At 37.8% G+C, this 21,543-nt stretch overlaps 3 protein-coding genes across 3 annotated transcripts; all 3 read left to right on the top strand.

Moving 5' to 3' along the window:
- Positions 1-837: 837 nt before the first annotated feature.
- On the top strand, positions 838-5,954 carry LOC137397604 (uncharacterized). The gene is made up of 3 exons (XM_068083899.1): positions 838-1,826; positions 1,878-5,227; positions 5,371-5,954. The coding sequence occupies exons 1-3, from the start codon at positions 838-840 to the stop codon at positions 5,952-5,954; spliced, it is 4,923 nt and encodes a 1,640-aa protein (XP_067940000.1).
- A 27-nt stretch (positions 5,955-5,981) lies between these two features.
- On the top strand, positions 5,982-6,605 carry LOC137397603 (uncharacterized). The gene has a single exon (XM_068083898.1). The coding sequence runs from the start codon at positions 5,982-5,984 to the stop codon at positions 6,603-6,605; it is 624 nt and encodes a 207-aa protein (XP_067939999.1).
- A 50-nt stretch (positions 6,606-6,655) lies between these two features.
- On the top strand, positions 6,656-7,240 carry LOC137397602 (uncharacterized). The gene has a single exon (XM_068083897.1). The coding sequence runs from the start codon at positions 6,656-6,658 to the stop codon at positions 7,238-7,240; it is 585 nt and encodes a 194-aa protein (XP_067939998.1).
- Positions 7,241-21,543: the final 14,303 nt, after the last annotated feature.

The raw sequence follows: 21,543 nt of genomic DNA, 5'->3' as shown, positions 1-21,543 counted from the left end.
AGAAATCCACAAATCATCATATACAGACAATTCCATACGCAACTATCTGCCACTAACATTAAGTTTGAAAGAAGTAAATTACAAAGTAAACAGACATTTCAACTACCGAAAGTCAGACCTCCTAAACTCAAGATCAAATCGAACACTCTGTAGCTGAACCTATAATAAGTCTACAACAATTTGCACTAGAAATACACGAGAATCCTACGCCACAGTATCCAACGTCTAACGCAAAGAAGAAAAGATAGTGCCAGAGCCAGTCCGACAATAAGCCAGCAGCCAAGAAGCCAGAGCTTAGAGACAGAGCCAGCAGCCACATCTCCTTCACATTAGATAAGTTGTTTTACACTGTTTGATTCCTTTACTCAGAATTTTGACTTTATAAATAGGTATAATTGCTTACAGAAACTTGTTTAATTCGAGTTTGAATACTCAATTTGAATAGTTGGAGAAAATCTTGTCTTTACGGTATATTTGTATGCGAAAATTTGAATTTTGAACAATTGTAACAGAGCAATTGCAATTGTGACGACATCAGCAGTCAAGCAAATATCTAACTCGAATTGGATAAGCTGTGGTTAAGACATCTGTTTTCATTTTATTAGCAGAGCAGATTTGCTTTCAAGGGGCTATTGGCGGTGTGCATGAGGGTAGACAGCCTTGCTGAAATTATTGACAGTGGATAAGACTGTAAAACATTTAGCCCTGTTTACAAAATTACCTTGTGCACTGAAACCTTACACCCTACTCAGATTAGAAATTATCTTCTCTTTGCGACTTGTTTGAATTGCTCATTTGCAACACTGACAAGTCAGTTGACGTTGTCCTAATTCAACCATGTCTAAGAAAGGTAGTTTATCTGATCACAATGAAGATTTTCATAGCGTAGATCTAGTACTTGAACAAACCACAGGTGCAAGTGCTGCTAAAATTACTGAAGACTTTGATCACACAATTCAACCAGAAATGAATATTGAACATGCTGCAACTGAAGTTGAACCTCAGAAGTTTAGTAGGACTGCAATTGGTAATGTTGCTAAACAGATACATCAAATCATTGAGAATTTCAGTTTCTTCCACAAATCGCTAATAAACGATCTTGTATCAGAACACTTGAGTTATGACCAATTGGCAGGATGCCGAGCACAATTAGAACATGAAAGAAAAATCATAAAACAAACACATGATCAGTGGCGGAGCATGCTTAGAAAGATCGAGCCAGATAGAAGATTAGTTAATCAAGTAGACCAAGTTTTAGCAGATATTGAACATCTAGCAGCTGAAGTTTTGGAACGAATGAGCAAACAATGTGTAAGGAGTGAGAGCGTTGCATCACTTAGTTTATTGGTTGACATCCCAACTACCAACAGCCCTCACTCAATTCAATCACCAGCTAACCAACTAGCTTCTCGTAGTCATGAACTCTCAATTACTGAGCTTGCGCCTTCAACCACTCAAACACACATTTCGAAAGCTAAGTCTAAGTCATACAATTCTGTGAGCTCTAAGGCAAGCTCTAGCATGCGTCGTATGCAGCTTGAAACAGCTGCTAACCTTGCTGCTATGAAGAAGAGGTTGGCAGCTGCAAGAGAAACGCAAGAGCTGGAAATGAAGGCACAGCAGCTGGAAATGAAGGCACAGCAAATTTCGCAAGCCATTCAGCAACGCAAAATGCAAGCTGAAATAGAGGCCGAAGAGGCAAAGCAGCTTGTGATAACACAAGCGCTTGAAGAAGATGGTGTTGGATCATTATTTCACCCACCCTCAATAAATAATCAACCCATCGCTGTTTCAACTGGAAATGCTGCAGCATCACATCCAGTTACGTAGTCACATGAACGAGCTTCAGTTTCACCTGTCAGTGCACACGTTCTTAGATATGTATCTGAGCAACAGCCAGTGCCACTTTCAAACCCACAAAAAGATCGTTTCAAATCCGAAGAGCTCCTAAAGCCAAGTCATGACAGGTTCATTTCGAATGAGTACATCACAGCAAAGAACGCACAACCCGACACACACTCTCTTGCTAAGCTTCCGGGTGTTATAGCAGACACGCCCCATAGATATGATACTAGACACCAGTCAATTCAACCAGCTACTCTCACCCCAGTCACAATCAGTCCCAACCACGAGGTATTTGCTGAAACTTTAGCAGATGCCATAAATACTGTACGCCAGCGACCATCGGAACCCCCAATGTTTCATGGTGATCCCCTCCAGTACCATGACTGGAAGGCGGCATTTGAGGAAGCATTTGGCCTCTCAAATGTTACACCAGGTCAAAAGTGGCTAAAGCTGCGGCAGTACGTGGATAGCAGAGCGTTAAAAACAGTAGAGGGTTACTGGAGGCATAAGACAGAGGATGCCTACCAAGCCGCTTGGGCGAAGCTTGATAAGAGATTTGGAAGACCTGAAATAATTGCTGAAGCCTATGAAGAAAAATTAACTAGCTGGCCAGCAATCAAGTCAGGTGATGGTGAGAAACTAAAGGATTTTGTAGACTTTCTTGAGTCTGTTGTTGGCTGTATTTCCACCGAACGAGACTTGAACTCAAAGGCTGCAAATAAGCAGTTGATCCTCATACTTCCACATCAGATTGCACAAAAGTGGGCGACAAAGGCTACCAAGCTCGAGAAACATTATGGAAAGTTTCCTCCTTTGAAAGACTTCATAACATTCTTGTCAGACGAATGTGATGTGGCCAAAAACCCTCTGACAAAAACCATTCAGAACCACAAAGAAAAGTCTGCTAAGATCAAGAAAGATAATCAAGCCAAAAAGCCAGACAAAAGGGCAACTATGCTTCTAGCAAGTGAAACAAAAGACTCTACAACATTTGAGAGCAAAACCTCTAGAAACCCAGCAAGCGCCACAAAATCCATTGAAAACAAAAATCAACTTAAACGCGTAAAGTATCCATGCTTATATTGCAAAAAAGACAATCATACCATATGTGAATGCTTCAAATTAGGCAAACTACCACACAGTGAAATTGAAAAGCTATTTCATGAACATAAACTCTGCTTTGCATGTGCAAAGCCAAACCACAAAATGAAAGAATGCAAACATCCAGCAAAGTGCAAAAAGGCTAACTGTGAAAAACAACATCTCACAATGTTTCACGAGCATTATATGCACACAAATGATACAGCCAAATCTGCTTCAGAAATGCAAAACCACGCTTCTGGCAATCAAAACAATTTAAAGCAAAGCAAAATCAGTAATGAAGAGAAAGCTGCTGCGCGCCAATGCACTGACAAAATGCACAAACCAGCGCAAGTTATGTCATGGACCATACCCGTCTATATTTCCACATCAGATAATCCTCAAAATGAAATCCTAGTCTATGCTCTTCTAGACTCAGGATCTAGCCACACCTTTATCACACAAAGCACTCTCAATAAGTTACATGCCAAGACAATCACACAGAACATGAACATAAGTACACTAACAAACACGGAAGGAACGAAGTCTGTAAAGGAAACTGCACCTGGGCTCCTGGTACGTGGTTACCACAGACAAAAAGTTCTCAAGCTACCAATATGCATCAGTCAATCTAAGATACCAAGTAATTCTGATGACATTCCCAATTCTATGTCCGTTCAAGACTGGCCTCATCTGCAACACTTGGCCAAAGAACTGATATCTGTAGAGGAAGGCAACAAGTTAGAACTCGGGCTTCTTATTGGTAGTAATCTACCTCAAGTGTTCATTTCTAGGCAAGACATCACAAAAAGTGATCGTGAGCCCTTTGCAAGACTGACCAATCTAGGATGGACACTAATGGGTAATATCACATCGGAAACCATTCAAAAGGTCGTAGCTAACCATGTGGATATTGTAGTGAATAGATCTGTTACTGCCCCATTGAGCAGATCAAACATTGCATTCAGGGTGAAACCTGAAACACACGATGATGATCTTGAAAAGAGGATACTTAAAATATTAAGCTCAGACTTTGAAAGCACAATTTCAGATAAAACTAAAACACTTTCAATAGAAGATATAAGCTTCCTAAAGACAATGAAAGAACAAGTTCACAAAGACAGTGATGGTTACATCACTATGCCATTACCAATTAAATGTGAACCTAGCAGGCACAACAATTTGAAATCCATGGCAATGAATCGATTCAAGTTGCTTCAGAAAAAGTTCACCAACCCAACATTCAAGGAACATTATTACGCTTTCATGAAAGACATCATTTCACAAGGCGATGCTGAGCTGGTCCCTGAATCTGAAGTAGAGAATCCAAAGTCATGGTACGTTCCCCACTTTGGTGTGTACCATCCGAAAAAGCCTGACAAGATCAGGGTTGTCTTCGATGGATCAGCCAAGGTGGGAGGCATGTGTCTCAATAATCACCTTCTTCAAGGACCAAATCAACTTAACAGCCTGATAGGCATTCTTTTGAGGTTTCGTAAAGAACAAGTAGGACTGGCATGTGACATCAGTCGTATGTTTCATCAGTTCCGTGTTGTTGACAGACACAGAGACTTCCTAAGGTTCTTGTGGTTTGACTCTCAAGGTGATATTGTAGTTCATAGAATGAAGGTGCACCTTTTTGGAGCTACCTCTTCTCCAGCCTGTGCCACATTTGGCTTAAGGGCCTTATGCAACATGAGTCTTAATGAGAATGATTCCGCTAAGCATTTCATAAAGAAAGACTTTTATGTCGATGATGGCCTCACCAGCCTGCCAGACAGTGAGGCAGCTAAAGCAATGGTACATGACGCCATAGCCATCTGCAAAGAAGGGAATCTGCGGTTGCACAAATTTTCCTCAAACTCTGCCGACTTTCTCCAAGTTCTCCCAGAGTCTGAGAGGAACCTACAAAACATTCAACTACTAGAACCAGATATAACTTCCCAGCCTCTTGAAAGGACATTGGGACTCATCTGGTCACTGAAAACGGATAGTTTTCAATTCAGTTCAGATCTAAAAGCAGGCCCCAACACCCGTAGAGGTGTACTATCCACGATAGCATCCATCTACGATCCTCTTGGCTACCTATCACCATTCATTCTCCAAGGTAAGAACATCCTCCAAGACATGTGTAAGATGTCAGCAGCTTGGGATAGTCCTTTGAACGATGAAATATTGACACGGTGGGAGGACTGGAAATCTTCATTGCCAGACCTGTCAACTGTAAACATCAGTAGGTGCTACAAGCCAGCCAACTTTGGTGCAATCAAAACCGCAGAGATTCATCACTTCTGTGATGCAAGTACTTCTGGTTGCGGATCAGTAAGCTACTTACGACTCGTGAATGCAAGTGACCGAGTCTATTGCTCTCTTCTCATGAGCAAAGCACATGAGTTACGGCATAGTGGTGCTACGCGAGCTCATGAGTTTCATGAGCTCGCGTAGCACCACTTAAGCCCACTACTATCCCTCGTCTAGAACTCCAGGCTGCAGTAACAGCAGCCCAAACAGCTAAGCTCATCAAATTAGAACTAGATATGGAAGTTTCAGAGGTATTCTGGACAGATTCCCAAATCGTTTTGGGATATCTGAAAAACACTTCTAAGAAATTCCATGTTTATGTTACCAACCGGATTCAACAGATAAGGGAACTTACTGATGTAGAAGGATGGTTCTATATACCTACTTTTATCAACCCTGCTGACCATACCTCTAGAGGGCTTACAGTACGCCAGTTAACGAAACCCTCATGCACTTGGTTCACAGGCCCAGAATTTCTCCACCATGAGCTGCTGGTCATTCCTCAGCAGGTGACACCTCAAGTTAGCTCTGAGGACCCCGAGGTCAAGTCATTGGCAACTACTGCGCATAACCCTCCTCATAGGACGCTCTATCAAGCGCTTCATGCCTGTTCCTCTTGGACAAGGGCTGTCAAAATAGCCAATGTTTTCTTCAGCAAACAAAACTCTTTGAAAAGGAAGTCACTTGATCCCAATGCAGCAATCACCTACCTTGTCAAATCTTCTTAGCAGGAACATTTCCCTGAACTTGGATCCATGCTGACTCCAAAGCAAATTAGTCGAGGCAGTAAGATTTTCAACCTGAATCCCTTTCTTGATGAAAGTGGAGTTATGAGAGTTGGAGGTCGCCTCAAACATAGTACCAGTCTAGATTACAAACAGAAGCACCCAATAATCCTTCCAAAGGATAGCCACTTCACTCGAATCAGTCTTCGACATTTCCATGAGCAAGTAGCCCATCACGGAAAAGGACTCACTCTTACTAAAATGAAATCCTCAGGCTACTGGATTGTTGGGGCCAGAGCTTTAGTCGCTTCTTTAATTCACAAATGTGTGATCTGCCGGCTACATCGCGCAAAACCAGTTATTCCCCAGATGTCCTCTCTACCACAAGAAAGATCCGAGCCGTCGCCCCCTTTTAGCTATTGCGGAGTCGACTGCTTCGGACCATTCCTAGTAACAGACAGGAGAACAGAGCTAAAAAGGTACGGCCTGATGATCACCTGCCTTGCCAGCCGAGCAGTTCACATTGAGTTACTGGATGACCTAACGACTTCAGCATTTATTAATGGTATACGCAATGTCATGGCTATTCGTGGTCCTATCCGGCAAACCTGGTGTGACCAGGGGCAAATTTTGTTAGTGCCATTCCAGAATTGAGCAGAGCAGGACTCTTAGAATTTAAGTTAAACCCTCCCAATGCTAGCCACATGGGCGGTGCTTGGGAGCGGATGATAAAAACTGCCAAAAATGTCCTACAGTCATTGATGAGAAGTCACGGTGGGAGGTTGGACACAAGTGCTCTTCGAACCCTACTCTATGAAACTATGGCCATCATAAACTCACGACCTCTTTCCGTTGTCACAGAGGAAGACATACCACTTTCTCCTAATCAATTACTGACCATGAAATCAGACATCATACTGCCTCCGCCTAGTGAGTTCGGTGATGCTGATATATATAGCCGAAAGCAATGGCGGTCAGTTCAGTTTCTAGCCAACGAATTTTGGAAACGTTGGCGAAATGAATACCTGACTTACCTTCAGGCCCGCCAAAAATGGGTTACAGGAAAATCTGATGCAAATATTGGCAACATTGTCATCATCAAAGACGATAATGCACATAGAAATCAGTGGATTAGAGGTAAAATTACAGAATCCATTAGCTCAACGGATGGGCACATTAGATATGTAAGAATACTCATAGGCAACCGTAACAACCCTCACCACTCTGGTAAATATCTAGTCCGACCTGTCTCGAAGGTCATCACACTCATAGAAGCTGAAAATGTCTAAAAACTGACAGAATAATAACCTTTGCTAAGATAAAGATGAAAATTTTAGGTTGGAGTGTGAGGTTCTTTGTTCATTGTAAAATTTTATCTTGCCATTGATGGCCGCTTGTCTATTGTCGCATCGCTGCCAGTCAGGTCATGACCCAATGTGCTCACTGCTTTAATCACCTTGTTTTTTAAAATTGCCAATGCTCCCATATTACAAGAACATTAGTGAGCCTTTTACACCGGAACAACTACCACAGCCACATAGAGTTTATTACTTTTCCAAACCGCTGACCATGTCCTCACAGTTGCAATATACTCTGAATCACCATTTTCCTTTTTGTTTTTAGCATAGGTTTTATCTTTCTTGGCATTTTAGTCTAACACCTCAGAGAATGAGGTTGTACAGAATTTCTGTTTCTGTTCACTTACTATTACTGTTTTTAATATTCACCCAGAGAGACATACTTATACATAATTACTCAACCACATTTTAACTCTCTCCTGGATAAGGTGATAGAGGTATGTACTCATTATAAGTTTGTTTTTATTCAATATTGACTTTTTAAGATTCTTCAAATATTGTTTTAAACATTTGATGTCATATTGATATTATATGTACTCTTGTTATCATATAGCATTCTTGTTTGCTTTATTTTATCTTTATGTTTCATATTATAATTTGTAGTTTTACGGTGTCTACGTCTATAACAGCAAATAAAATTATCTAACAAATGACACCCGTTCGAAACTCCACGTTGTCTTTGGGAGGGCAGTTACACAACTTGAGTGTACAAATACAATGTTTCAAAAACAAATACAATTTTACAAACGATGAATGGAGTAAATATAAACAGTTTAGTCTATATGACGGTTGTCTAGAGCAATAAAATTAAACTGATACTCTTGATAAGTGAATACTAGTGTGTAAAGGTGCTCTCTGATTAGTTATTGTGGTAATAGCAGCTCTATCTTGCTGTCACTGTCTTGTGTAGATGTTAAAGGCGATTCTCTCGCTACTAGATATGTAGCTGGTAAGGAAGTTATCATCAGAACTCTCCTCGTGGCTTACTATTGCAAAGTTCTGCCAGTTGGCCAAAGATTTGTGCTCGTAAAGGCGCTTTTGTTCCTTTTTTTAAACAGATATATTCTCTTCGCAAGTAGCTGCAGTCACTTCTACCTCAATTTCCAGACCTCCCTGACTAATTGGTGATCTTTTAAGAATGACATATACCACCCTTGCAGTCATTGTGCTTGCGTGTATGATGAAAAATCTCTCTCTCACACTAAAACAAATAATGAAGCGGTAAGGATGGAAAAATAAATATTGTGTTATACCGAAGAACCAAAGTAAAATTTAACTAATTAAGTAAATGGTTTTGAAAAAACTCATTACTTACCACAAATTTTTGGTTCATCAAAGGCCTCCAAATCTTTGAATATTTGTGAAAACCTCTGAACGCAACAAAGAATTTATAGCTTAGCACGATCCACTCGTAGTTGTAAGTTAAATAGAAAACAAAACGCGCATTGCGCGTAGCCGCGCATGCGTAAGATTAACTATATTGCTAGACGTAATAGAGTTAACTTTTCCTAGAGAGTGGTAGTTTTAAGCCGCGAATAAATTCATCCGCGAATATGCATTAAAAGACAATTTTCGCGAAATATAACTCCGCGAATAAATTCATTCTGTACAGTAGTCAGGATGTGAGGTTGTACATTATTGGTAGTACATAGTGAGGTAGCACATAGTGTGGTTGTACATAGCTGGTAGTACATAGTGAGGTAGTACATAATGAGGTAGTACATAGTGAGGTAGTACATTGTGAGGTAGTACATAGTGAGGTAGTACATAGTGAGGTAGTACAAGTGAGGTAGTAAATAATGAGGTAGTACATAGCGAGGTAGTACATAGCGAGGTAGTACATAGCGAGGTAGAACATAGCGAGGTAGTACATAGCGAAGTAATATATAGCGAGGTAGTACATAGTGAGGTAGTACATTGTGAGGTAGTATATAATGAGGTAGTGCATAGTGAGGTAGTACCTAGCGAGGTAGTACATAGCTAGGTAGTGCATAGTAAAGTTGTACATAGTGAGGTAGTAAATAGTGAGGTAGTAAATAGTGAGGTAGTACATAGCTAGGTAGTACATATTGAGGTAGTCCATAGTAAAGTAGTACATAGTGAGGTAGTAAATAGTGAGGTAGTACATAGTGAGGTAGTACATAGTGAGGTAGTACATAGTGAGGTTTTCTGCTTCTGGCTCTTGTATTCTTTTTGTAGCTTATGTCTTACCCTTATATTGGTTTTAATTTCATTTGAATGACTTCAATGGTACAATCACATCATTCAACATATTTCAATAAGTTTCAATAATTTTCATTTTATTGCACATCATAACCACTAAATATACCAAAGTTACTGTATAGTAACTATTTTATACACAAACTTCTATGTACTAATGTTTGTTATGCATCAATTCTTAGCTTTATCTTCTGAGCAATTATTCCAGGGACCTTGCAAGAAAGTTTGAACCAACCAACTGAATGACAGTATATTTGAGCTATAGTACTTCTATAGTCTTCCTACACACGCAAGTTTCTCATTGTGAGAGCCGGAGTAAATGAAGCAATAGCCCAAAACAGCTTAACCATTACGCTACGAACATTACTTATATTGATTGTATTCTACTGGCTGGGGGATTTACATGTAGCTAAACTAACATGTATTGTTTTGCTCCCCGTGGATGAAAGTTATTGTAAGTTAATAACCCATGGAATGCTAGAAGCAACTCATAGCGGGCTGACTTTAGTTCTCCTTTTTTTCTTTTAGAAAGACGAATGATTATGATTAGCATATAAACACATTCAGTATCTGAATAATGTAAATTGGTGCACTTCAGGCTTACAACAAATATTGCATCCATAACATAAATACAAAGTTGTTTGTCACCTAGCAACAAACAAACAAACAAACAAACCGGTATGCCACATATTTTGCTATTGTCCCAACGGTGTATACCCCAGCAGCATAAGCCTATTTTATAACTCTGTGTAAAACGTTTAATAGACAACTAATAACCAGCAAGGCTCATCAAGTAAACATCCTTAAAATATAAGTAATAGTCCTAGGGTATGGCAGCACGGAGATGAGATAAGTGATTGTAGTTACGGAGGCCTCACCAATCTCTGCTATGAACAGTGCCCATGTTGATGTATTAGATAAAGCTAGTTTGTACTAGCTAACATGTAGCCATAACAACGGTTTGTTCGTGTAGCTTCAGGCATTATGTAACGCTGACACTTTTTAACATGGCTTTTTATTGTCTAGAGTAAGCAAATAAAAAACAGCAGATATTTATAATGTTGCAATCAGAAGATGTTGAAACAACCTGAATAATTTGGAAGATTTGGTTTGTAGTCAACATTGATTAATGTAATATATCAAGGGTCAGCATGATCAAATTATCTTTTATCATTTTGCTAAACTTATGGATAGTCTACTGGGCACAGGTACAGGTGCCCAGCTAGGTGACATTACAGCATCAAGAAGTTTAGAATTGTCTTTTATCAGCTCGTTGACTGATAGGTAAGGCTCTTCAGATCGATCTGCAACTCATGCCATGGCTACATCTATCTAGAGCCCCAGATATTAGTTGGGTCCTAAGGCTAGGCTACTAGCAAGAGTGATTGGTGAAACTCATGGCATCCAAAACTATACTAGGCTTCAAGCTGTTAAAGATTCAAGATTGACACAGATTGACATGATTTTAGCTGTAATGAGAGGATAAAGTAATATTATTGAATACTGTTTATAGTGGCACCAGAATATAACAAAGGAGTAAAATAGATATTGTAACTCTTGCCCTTAACTTAGTCTACTTAAAGTAATTTAGACACAGAACTTATACCAAAGTTATCAATGTTAGGGGTGACACTTGACAGGTTCCCAATCACTGACTAAGAATTGAGCTGTTTTGAACATATTTGCAGCTATGACTCTACTGTCAGGTTAAAACAGTGATAGCTCTGAAACAGGCTCAAGAAAGTGACTAAGAATTGAGCTGTTTTGAACAAACGTGCGGCTATGGCTCTATCGTCAGGGTAGAAACAGTGATGGCTCTGAAACAGGCTAAAGAAAGTGCATTTACTAATCCATTAGGTTTATTATACTACGATACTTGCATGCTTTACAATGCTTGCATCTGAGGCATCTATAGGAAGGCTGTTGGTCTTTATGACTAGATAAGTGGAATTGGACAGCACCCGTGACTTTGATTAAAAAATAACCTTCAAATCTTAATAATTATCTCTCTATTAAATCTTTAGATGCATATCCATTGTTAGGCATCTTCTGCTAGGCTTACAGCAGACCTAGTACAGATAGTACCGCTGCCACTCATGATGAACAGGTAGGCTGACTAGAGACACAGAATGGGATTCAGTGCAAAAAGTTCCCTTCAAAATTTTCACACTCAGCTGTCTATCAACTATTTACACAGGATTCATTGTTAAGCATATTTTGTTAGAGCTGCCGCGAGTCTAAGCTATTGGTGATGCGCAAAAGCCCTGTTTTCTTTAGAAGTTGTCCTCCCATATGTTTGTATATCATTGTCTTTTTATTCTTACAGGTAATATAATCATAAAGGCTACCTTGTGGTAATATTTAGTGTGATGTCAGACTGTGTGGTGCCAATTTGCATTAGATTCCGCTGAGTGAGTTGACGCTGAGCGACATGGCTAAACTTGCTCAATCATAACATTATGGTGCACGAGGTGCAGTTTGATTATTCATTTTCCTCTAGACATCAATGCTTTGGCAGCTAACCACTGAATTGTTTAGCTTCAGACCAAGTCTAAGCCATAAGGTCATAAGCCTAGTGTTTTCTTTAGAATTTGTCATCTATATTTGTCCTCCTGTTTTTGTATATCATGGTGCTTCTATTCTTACAGGCCATACAATTATAATACATTGTGATAATATTTAGTGTGATATCATATAGCGTGGTGTCAATTTGTGCTAGATTCCACTGAATGAGTTACATGTATGCTGAGCGATCACGCCAAAGTTGCTCAATCATGACTTTATGGTCCACAAGGTACAGTTTAATTGGTACAGTTATGATTTGTCCAGACTGCAATGCTCTGGCAGCTAAATACTGAATTGTTTAGCCCCAAATAAAGGGGCCAGTGTGCAGAACGATGTGAGCCTAGATGAGAGCAGATCTCAAAATGTCAATAACAGCTCTGACAGGAACTGTAATAAGCTGTCTTTATGGTTGTATATGGCAAGAGTAGGTAACTCCTTGAGCAAATTTGTGCAAAGTTTTTAAAAAAGTGAGAGTAAATCCTGATTCCTTTCAAGCTCATTGATTATTGTAGCCTCAGGCCTCACAATATGACTACTTTCATTGAAACGAGTATATCATTAAAGGGCATGCAAGGACTGATGTACCACAAAGAGCTGAAGGGTTTTGAAGAGTTTCGAAAACTGATCAGTTGGATACGAGTGCGGGTTGTCTATGCCGCTTTGTTAGTTGGTTGCTAAGTGACGAGCATACTGATGATGGTAATATGAAAATTCTATTTGTTTTAAAATTTGAATGCACCCAGTTATATGATTATAATCTTGAATTGCTTAAATACTATTCTCATTTATTTGTCATTCCCACAAATAAAAATTATTAGACTCCCTTACGATGTAAGGGTTTCTCCCCTTCATGGCTATAGCTTGATTAACTCCGTCCCCCACAAAATTAAGGTGGCTTAAAAGACTGTAGAAGTAGTACAGCTCGATTTTACTGCAAATCATATGGTTAAAACTCACTGGATTTTCTCTGTGGTCCTATTACAGTTCCTGTCAGATGTTATATTGACATTGCTCTCATATCGAGGCTCACATCGTTCCTCAGACTGGCCCCTCGATCTGAAGCTAAACAATTCAGTGTTAAGCTGCCAAAGCATTGATGTCTGGCTCATTTTGTGAAAGGCAGAGTTAATCAACCTATAGCCCAGAAGGGGAGATACCATTTCATCGTAAACAATACCTTTTCAATGAATGGATTTAAGTGGCTGTGAGAATTGACTAAACACACAAGGTATTGTTTATCTTCAAGTAGATTGAAGTTATGGTAAGGCTGTGAAAGACTGAAAGTTATTCATAGCAGGTTTGACTCTAATAATTTTTATTTGTTGGAAGGACAAATAAATGAGATTAGTATTTAAACCATTAAAGATTATAATCGTATAACTGGATGCATTCAAAGCTTAAAACAAATATAATTTTCATAACGCAAACATCAGCGTTCTCGACACCTAGCAACCAACTAACAAACTGACATAAGCTTTCCGAACTAATATCCACATGATTAGCTTTTAAAACACTTCAAAAACCTTTAGCTCTTTGTGGCACATCAGTCCTCGAATGCCCTTTAAAGATATAAATGATTTCAATAAAAGTCGTCACATTGTGGGACCTGAGGCTACAATAATCAATGAACTTGAAAGGAAATTGGAATTTACTTTCAGCTTTAAAAGCTATGCACACAGTTGCTCAAGGAGTTACCTACTCTTGATCTATACAACCATAAATATGGCTGGATCAAAGTAGTTTCACGGCTTGATTTGTGTTATATGGTGGATTAAGAGTGTGCAGACAGAAAGCTTGTTCTTTTAATCAATTAAAGGAATTATTAAATAATTAAAATGTCAATTAATTTAGTTCTTTTTCCAAGTTTTAAACCACATTTTATGAAAAACTCTGATAGCAAAGCTCTAATTGCATTAACAAAATTACTTCAAATTAACCCTTTCGCGGGCGAATTTTCAGAACTAAATCAGACTCCCATGGGCGAATTAATTTTCCAAAAAATCAAATTTTTTTTCAAAAGGTTCATACACTTTTCTGTGTGTTATTATGTGCATATATCTATGTTTAAAGGTGCATTTGTATACATGTATATGTTCATAGGCATATAAATATATTATAAACAAATAAAAATGTATAACAGAAAATATATGCTTTTCATAATAATTGTCTATTTACGAATGATATTTCCGAAAGCATTCTCCTTTACAAAGGACCACATCACGGTCTTTGCTTGTACTTATTTGTGTAACAAAGAACTCCCACAAAGATGTATTTACTGAATTGACAGGCTCAAAAAAATTTTCAAAATACTCTACTGGTTGAGCATCTACTGGAGTAAATATTGGGCCTGTCACTGCTCTAAACTGCTGAAGTGTAGGAGATTTATCTCTGTTTATGTTGGTTATATTCTTTCAGGCGCTGGCATCACTCCTACTCACATCCTCATCATTACTGCTACCAGCCTTTTCATCACTGTCACTTCCAGATGTAAAGTCATTCCAATCACAATTCAAACCTGATTCACTGTCATCTCTTGCTACTAAATCTAAAAAGTCAATGTCAGCTCTGAATCTCTTAGTAACTTCGGTACTAGTACTTGCTTTATTAGAATAATCTCGGGAAGTTCTTTTAGAAGTCGCCATGACAGTAAGCTAAAGTCAAACTCTCGAAAAATTCGGTAAATAAAAGCTAAAATCGAAGCAAGAAAAATAAAAGTTGATAAACTATTTAGAACAATTTTCTAATTTTTTTCGAAAGTTTATTTATTCATCACTGCTAAAAACGATCGATTTTTTTTAACCTTGAAGTCAATTTTTGAGGCTAACCGAATTTACTATATCGTAGCTTGCTATTGCTAAAAAAAGTAAACAAAAACGGCATTTAGCTAACCAGAAACTGCAATAATAAAATACGTTACCGAAACAACAAAAACGTCGCACTGCCCATTAGCAGCCGTATCGCAAAGCGATCAAAACGTCGCTCTGCGCGCGAAAGTGCTGAAACCACTACTGAAAAATAAAAACAAAAATGCTTGCTCCTAGTTTGAAGTTTAAATTTTCCTTTGAAGATAAGTTAATTGCCTCAGCTGAAACACCCAAATAAATATAAATATCTACTAGTACGCTGACAATCTAGAGTGTAGTGAGAGATCATCAAGTATTATGCTAAAGTACAGACTGGGCCAATTGATTGGTGCAGGTATTACAGTGTCTGCCTACTAAGCTAAATGTCATGGGTTCAAGTCCTGTGCAAGACAATTTTTCTATCTTAATCTCTGATCCTGGCTTCAGACATACACTGAGCTTTTTGTAGTAAAAATTTCTTGCTTAACTCTTTCTCTACCAAAGGAATTTGTTTACCAGGGCATAATTGCATAGATGATAACTAATATTTGACAAAGGTGCATATAAACTGTCATAAACTTTAGCCCGTAGTCTAAAAAACATTTAAATAGCAAATTACTCGGCATAAAACTTCACAGCAGGTGATGCCATGAAAATGCCACAAATGTGTTGCAGAATTATCTCGGGTACCTTTTCAGCCATTTCCCCTACTACTGTGAGCATGTCCAAGTCAAAGGAGTTATCAATATTATTATAGCAAACAATAAAATAATCCCTCTCTGTAGTACTATTGTTCAATAAAATTCTCTTAAAGTCTATCGATCTACAATGAGTGAAAACTCTGTAACCATAATGCATCTGACACGGCTGGTTGTTGCTAAGAAAAAATTGTGATAAAAATACTTTTGAAAAGGTTTAATAGCAATAAAGTTTGGTAGAATTTTATTTTGAAACCACTGCGCAGTCAGGCCACTTCAAACATCATAAATAATAGCAAATCGTAGAATAATATCAATGCTGTCTGATAGAATCAACTAAAATTGGTTGCAACGGCATTGTTAAGGCTCATCTCGCAAATGAATTGAATATAATCTATTCACTCAATTCATATTTCCTTTTGCTCAAGTACAGGTACGATTGGCTGATAAATCAACTTCTCACTAATCAAACACTGCACAAACCCTACTAAAGCCGCACCATGTGACTCTTGGCCATCTGCCAACACTGTGGCAATTAACTCACACTACTCTGCTCGCAGTATTCACAGTGGCTCAGGTTGTGGTTAAAATAGTTACTCACATAATACACTGAGAGTTAAGTATAGTCTGTAGACAATGCAGGTAGCGGTCTAACCTGCTCATGGTCCAATAGCTGTTGAATTTTATCAAAAAATAATTAATATGACCATCAGTAGTCTTTGGGTCGGTGTAGATACAGACAAGTATGGCGCCTTACAGTGCCTCGCGTTGCGTGTTCGCAACTCGAGTTGATCAACTCGAGTTGCACAACTCGAGTTGTGAACGCGCAACACGACTTTTCAAAAGTAAGGTGCAATATATTGGTATTACGGTACAATAACCGTAGATCTGGTTATATTAACAATGGTATATCAATAGGCACCCGTTAGCTAATAGAAATTAAACTATTAGTCTGGTGGCCACAGGGCATTATCGTGTCAACAGGTGGCAGAAGATGGGGTCTATGGTAACTTGACACTTTTAACATGTTTCTAATTTATTCATTACTAATTTAGTTTCCTACCGCTATTTTAGTTGATAAGCTAAGAGTAATTTGCCATTAAATGGTGAGTAGTTATACAAAAATAAATTTTTTCTTACGCCGTGTGCAGTCAGTCGGACCAGCTAATCAGAGGCGTAGACCAACATTTATCTCATGTTGTAGTACGGGGGTATTAAATTACCCCGATATCAATTAGGTTTGTTGTCAGTTTCCTGTCTCATCGAGCGACCGCCGGCGTTTGGAGTAATGATCGAAAACTTTAATTTACTAATTATACCGATTTCCAAAGCTAGCTGTCATGGATTACATAATTCAATATAATCAACTACTACATTATATTAGATAAAAGGTTGTTCAACGCACTAACACGTTCAACACTGCATCTTTATGGCAAGTCTGATTCTACAAGTGAAGCCGACGCCAGATACAGGTTGTTCTCATCAAGGACATCTTATGAAAAAAACCTTCCACCAAGAGGGTTCTCTCCGTCGGCATTTAATGAGGGTCAATTACTAAGCAGCAATACAGCAGTGAAAAATTCAACCATTAATGGTGCCCCCAGATCCCACAAACCATGTCTGGAGTAAAGATGATGATGAGATTTTTGGGCAATGCTTTCCTGATGAGCAAAGAGCTATTCCTAGGCAGCTTGTCCCAAGGACCAGTTGCTCATGCAAAAAAAAAGAGTTTGCAAGTCTATGCGGCTGTGTAGAGTGCAGTAATAAAATGACTGACGAGATTGAGGATGGTAATCAATTAGACGGTGATGATGAGCTTTAAGATTATAATTATGTAATAGTTTTATTAAATACTTTGCAATATGCTTTTTAGAAACAATTAACAGTTTTTGATGTATCATGATAAACAGACTATGTACTTTGGTAAACATGCTATATAATAATCATACTAGTCTTCATAAGTCTTCATAGTCTTCATACTAATCATCAAAAGTACTAAGATACCCATACAAAGACATGATATTAATTAATCATCCAGAAAGTTGGTTGTCATCGAACATACTGCACCACACATTCCATCATACTGGTTACATTCAACATTTCAGCCATACATGGTTTCAAAATACTGCATGGTTTTAACATGCTACCAGTACAATAAATCTAAAGCTAAGCCAGAAATTTCGCATATTGATGTCAGTTAAATAAAAAAGAAATAATTTTAATAATAATAATTTCATTTAAAAGATTAAGTTTACATTAGATTTGTTAGTTAGTCTGCGTCACAACCAGTGTACCCAATGAGGTATACAGTATAGCCTGTCAATCAGTAGTTGTACAGGTATCAATGTAACGAGTACGAAGAGGGTTTCTGGCAGATCAGTGGCTAAGGTGATGGCGAGAAATGTTTGTCATATCAAGTCCCTGGCGGCCGACTACAATGTAAAGAATCGCATCCATTAGAGACAATGAGTTCAAAATACAAAATGATCATATAGACATATAAGAGCTGACATACATTTATGGTGCAATATTTATCGATCATAACCTACCCGAAAAATGATCTATCAAAGCATGTAGCAATAAATTTAAAACTTGAAAATAGGAAGAGCTACAATACTGATTTGAACGTGTACGCAATGTGCATAGCCCTACATAAAAGTAATAGATGTACCCCCTTTAGCTTTAACCACAACAATAATTAGTTAACTCATACATCGCATACTTCTGTAAGGTAATAATTGATATGTGAGTGCTATAACAATACAATATAATACAATTGATTAAAATGCAACAAAATATGTATTAATATATATAATATGACACAACATAATGCAACATATCAGTCCTATAGCACAATTCAAATCAGTTCAATACAACATAAGACAGCTATTATAATACAATACAATAGAATATAGTGTAATAACACAATAATACAGTACTGATTAGTTCTGCATGACACAATATAGTAACTTAAAACTAACCAAACCATCAGTTAAATAACAATCATACATTTGCATAAAGGTACTACACTTTGTGTTGATATTGGTTTGACGTTTCAAAGAGCAATACAGTCTCCAATTTTGTAAATAGGCGAGCTAAGTCTTAATAAAAATCAGCAGAGGCATTCTATATTACAAATAGTCCAGTATTACTGGTTTATTAAAAAAATACCCAATCTAGGTATTCTAGTATAAGTAAGTATAAGTAAAATAAGTAGCTTATAATGTTATGTAGTGCTACCGTTTTAGCCTAAAAATTAAACAAATTGAGTTAAGCTATTGAGTGTATGAAACTGTGAGTGTCTGAAGACACAGCAACAATACCTACGACAGAGATTAGTTTATTGTATAGTTTGTAACCAATATGTAAAATCTGGACTGAGAAGTTTGACTTGAGAGTTTGATTCATTGTAATCAACACCTATCACTCATTGATCCAACTGACTACAGTACACAGTGAAGGAAACGCAAGATTTTCAATAAAGCAATGCATTTAATCTTTGATTAATTATTCATAAATATTAAGTAATTGAGTTTGCTATCATCTCACCTTATTTTTTTCAGGGGTTTGAGATTCTTTGCAACTTGAGAAGCTCTTTGTTATTTCGACTCACTAGCAATCTTCCTCAAGCATTCAGTGTGGCATTTACATACGACTAACACTGCGAGCTGCAATCTGACTGTTTGTAGATGGTGCTCTATATCTCATAAAAACTTTGGATTATCGCTTTTTTCCGTTAGTAAAACTTTGTTGACTTCTTAGCATGTAAAACTTGATTATAATGCATTATGTAACTGATAATAGCTAGCTGTGGTAATCAATTTAAATAGAAGATACTAAATTTGCGCTACTACTAACCCACGTATACGGCAGTTTCTAACACGGAACAGCGGAAACAGACTAAGGGCACAAATGTTATCGGTGATTGCAAATACGCCCCGTATTAAACAAATGCATAGATTTATGTTTACCTAGCTGATTTGGCTAATTGTTGCATGGCGCAAGGGAAATCTCATTTATGCATTTTTACCCATCTTTTAATGGCAAATAATCACTGCTTGACAAGAATAATTCCGGTAGGTATAATAAAAAAATTAGGAGATGTTTTATTCTATCCATTAAATCTAAGATTCTTTATACCCCATTGTCGTGCCACCTTGGCAAAAAAACGACACAAAAATGCCCTGTGGCCACCAGACTATATGTATGTACTGTAAAACTAAAGCTAATAGTGAATTATTAGAATTATACTGTGCCGAGTTTGCAACTCGAGTTGTACAACTCGAATTTGTAAATATAACTCGAGTTGTACAACTCGAGTTGCACAACTCGAGTTGTACAACTCGAGTTGCAAACTCAGCACAGTATAATTCTAATAATTCGCTATTAGCTCTAGTTTTACAGTACATACAGTTTAATTTCTATTAGCTAACGGGTGCCTATTGATGTACCATTGTTAATATAACTAGATCTACGGTTATGCTACCGTAATACCGATATATTGCACTTTACTTTTGAAAAGTCGCGTTGCGTGTTCACAACTCGAGTTGTGCAACTCGAGTTGTACAACTCGAGTTGTGAACGCGCAAGGCGAGGCACTGTAAGGCGCCATAGACAAGAAATATCAATTTAACTTATGTGAATCTGTTTCCATTCCATTCAATCCTCCATAACTTATTGACACAACTCTTCCCTTATTGCCCAGTGACAGAAAGAATGCCAGGTACAATTCAGTCCCTAAGGGAAGCTGACAGGTGTCAACAGGTTCTTGCTGAGCTAGAAACAGAAGTGGGGTAGTTGAATTAAAATAACACGCTTTCTCACACTCCTCGTGACTACAGCAAGTCAAATTTATAGATAATTATTTGATTCTGATGCAACATTAAATGTTGACTTGCAACAAAATTCAAATTACAGTTAATTGGTATCAAAAGTTTCACCATGTTTTACTCTCCTGTGTTGCAGGTACAAAATATGTAGAAATGTGATTAAAAGCTCTGAAAGCTCAAAACGAACAGTTAATCGCAGTCATGATGAACACGGCCGTAGGTTGGAATCTCTCTCAAAACGCCTCAAATGTTATGTAGTTGAACACAATGTGCTTCTGTTTACACTTTCATCCAACCTGATTCGTCAAAATATTTCCACAATTAAACTTCACGCATTCAATAAAACAATGTCTACTGTCCTTGCACGTTTATTTCTTCATCATTGTACTGCTGTTACTTTGAGCACTGATATCTCAAAACCTAGCCTAATGAAACTTTAAAGTAGCGAGCATCTGATTTTGGGCTTTCATGTAGAACCCAAAGTATTTGTCATGAACTAGTGCTTTCTATTGGCCTTTCATTTCACATAATAACATTGCCTGTCAAAGCAATACCTATGTCGAGTTGAGTATGTCATCGAAATGATGGTTTCCAGCCTACCGTCGTTTTTTTAAATGTTCGTTTTTGAGCTTTTAAGAGCTTATAATCACATTTTCACATATTTGGCACCTCCCACACAACAGAGTAAGACATGGTGAATATTTTGATACCAAATAACTGTAATTTGAATTTTGTTGCAAGTCAACCTTTAGTGATGAACTTACACAAAATTTTAGTAGATTTCATCGGAATGTGTGGATATTTTTCAAATTTGAAATTTTTGTTGATTCTTGAGACGATTTGACTAACATGTTTCAGAATTTAAATTGACAAAACTTCAAACTGAAAACGCTCAGAAGAAAAATACATGCAAAATGATGTCATTTGTTGTTATCGTTGTGGTGGTTGATACCGACTATTACGTATGTTCAAGTTACAGCGTAACGTGTCTCTGCTGGTCTCTTTATAACTATAGACTTCATAATCGCACTTTTGTTTGATACGAGTGGTTCACCGCAATCAAGTTCTATCAATTTTAA

The sequence above is a fragment of the Watersipora subatra genome, chromosome 5, assembly GCF_963576615.1.
Source record: "Watersipora subatra chromosome 5, tzWatSuba1.1, whole genome shotgun sequence".
In the NCBI taxonomy this organism is placed as follows: domain Eukaryota; kingdom Metazoa; phylum Bryozoa; class Gymnolaemata; order Cheilostomatida; family Watersiporidae; genus Watersipora; species Watersipora subatra.
Note: the sequence above shows the minus strand (reverse complement) of the source record. Positions and strands in the feature narration are given on the sequence as shown.

What these genes read in the sequence shown, in the direction of transcription:
- LOC137397604 (XM_068083899.1), top strand. Translation starts at nt 838, where the DNA reads ATGTCTAAGAAAGGTAGTTTATCTGATCACAATGAAGATTTTCATAGC. An exon ending in GCAGCATCACATCCAGTTAC is followed by an intron (nt 1,827 to 1,877) that starts GTAGTCACATGA and finishes ACACGTTCTTAG; the next exon opens with ATATGTATCTGAGCAACAGC. An exon ending in TCATCACTTCTGTGATGCAA is followed by an intron (nt 5,228 to 5,370) that starts GTACTTCTGGTT and finishes GAGCTCGCGTAG; the next exon opens with CACCACTTAAGCCCACTACT.
- LOC137397603 (XM_068083898.1), top strand. Translation starts at nt 5,982, where the DNA reads ATGCTGACTCCAAAGCAAATTAGTCGAGGCAGTAAGATTTTCAACCTG.
- LOC137397602 (XM_068083897.1), top strand. Translation starts at nt 6,656, where the DNA reads ATGGGCGGTGCTTGGGAGCGGATGATAAAAACTGCCAAAAATGTCCTA.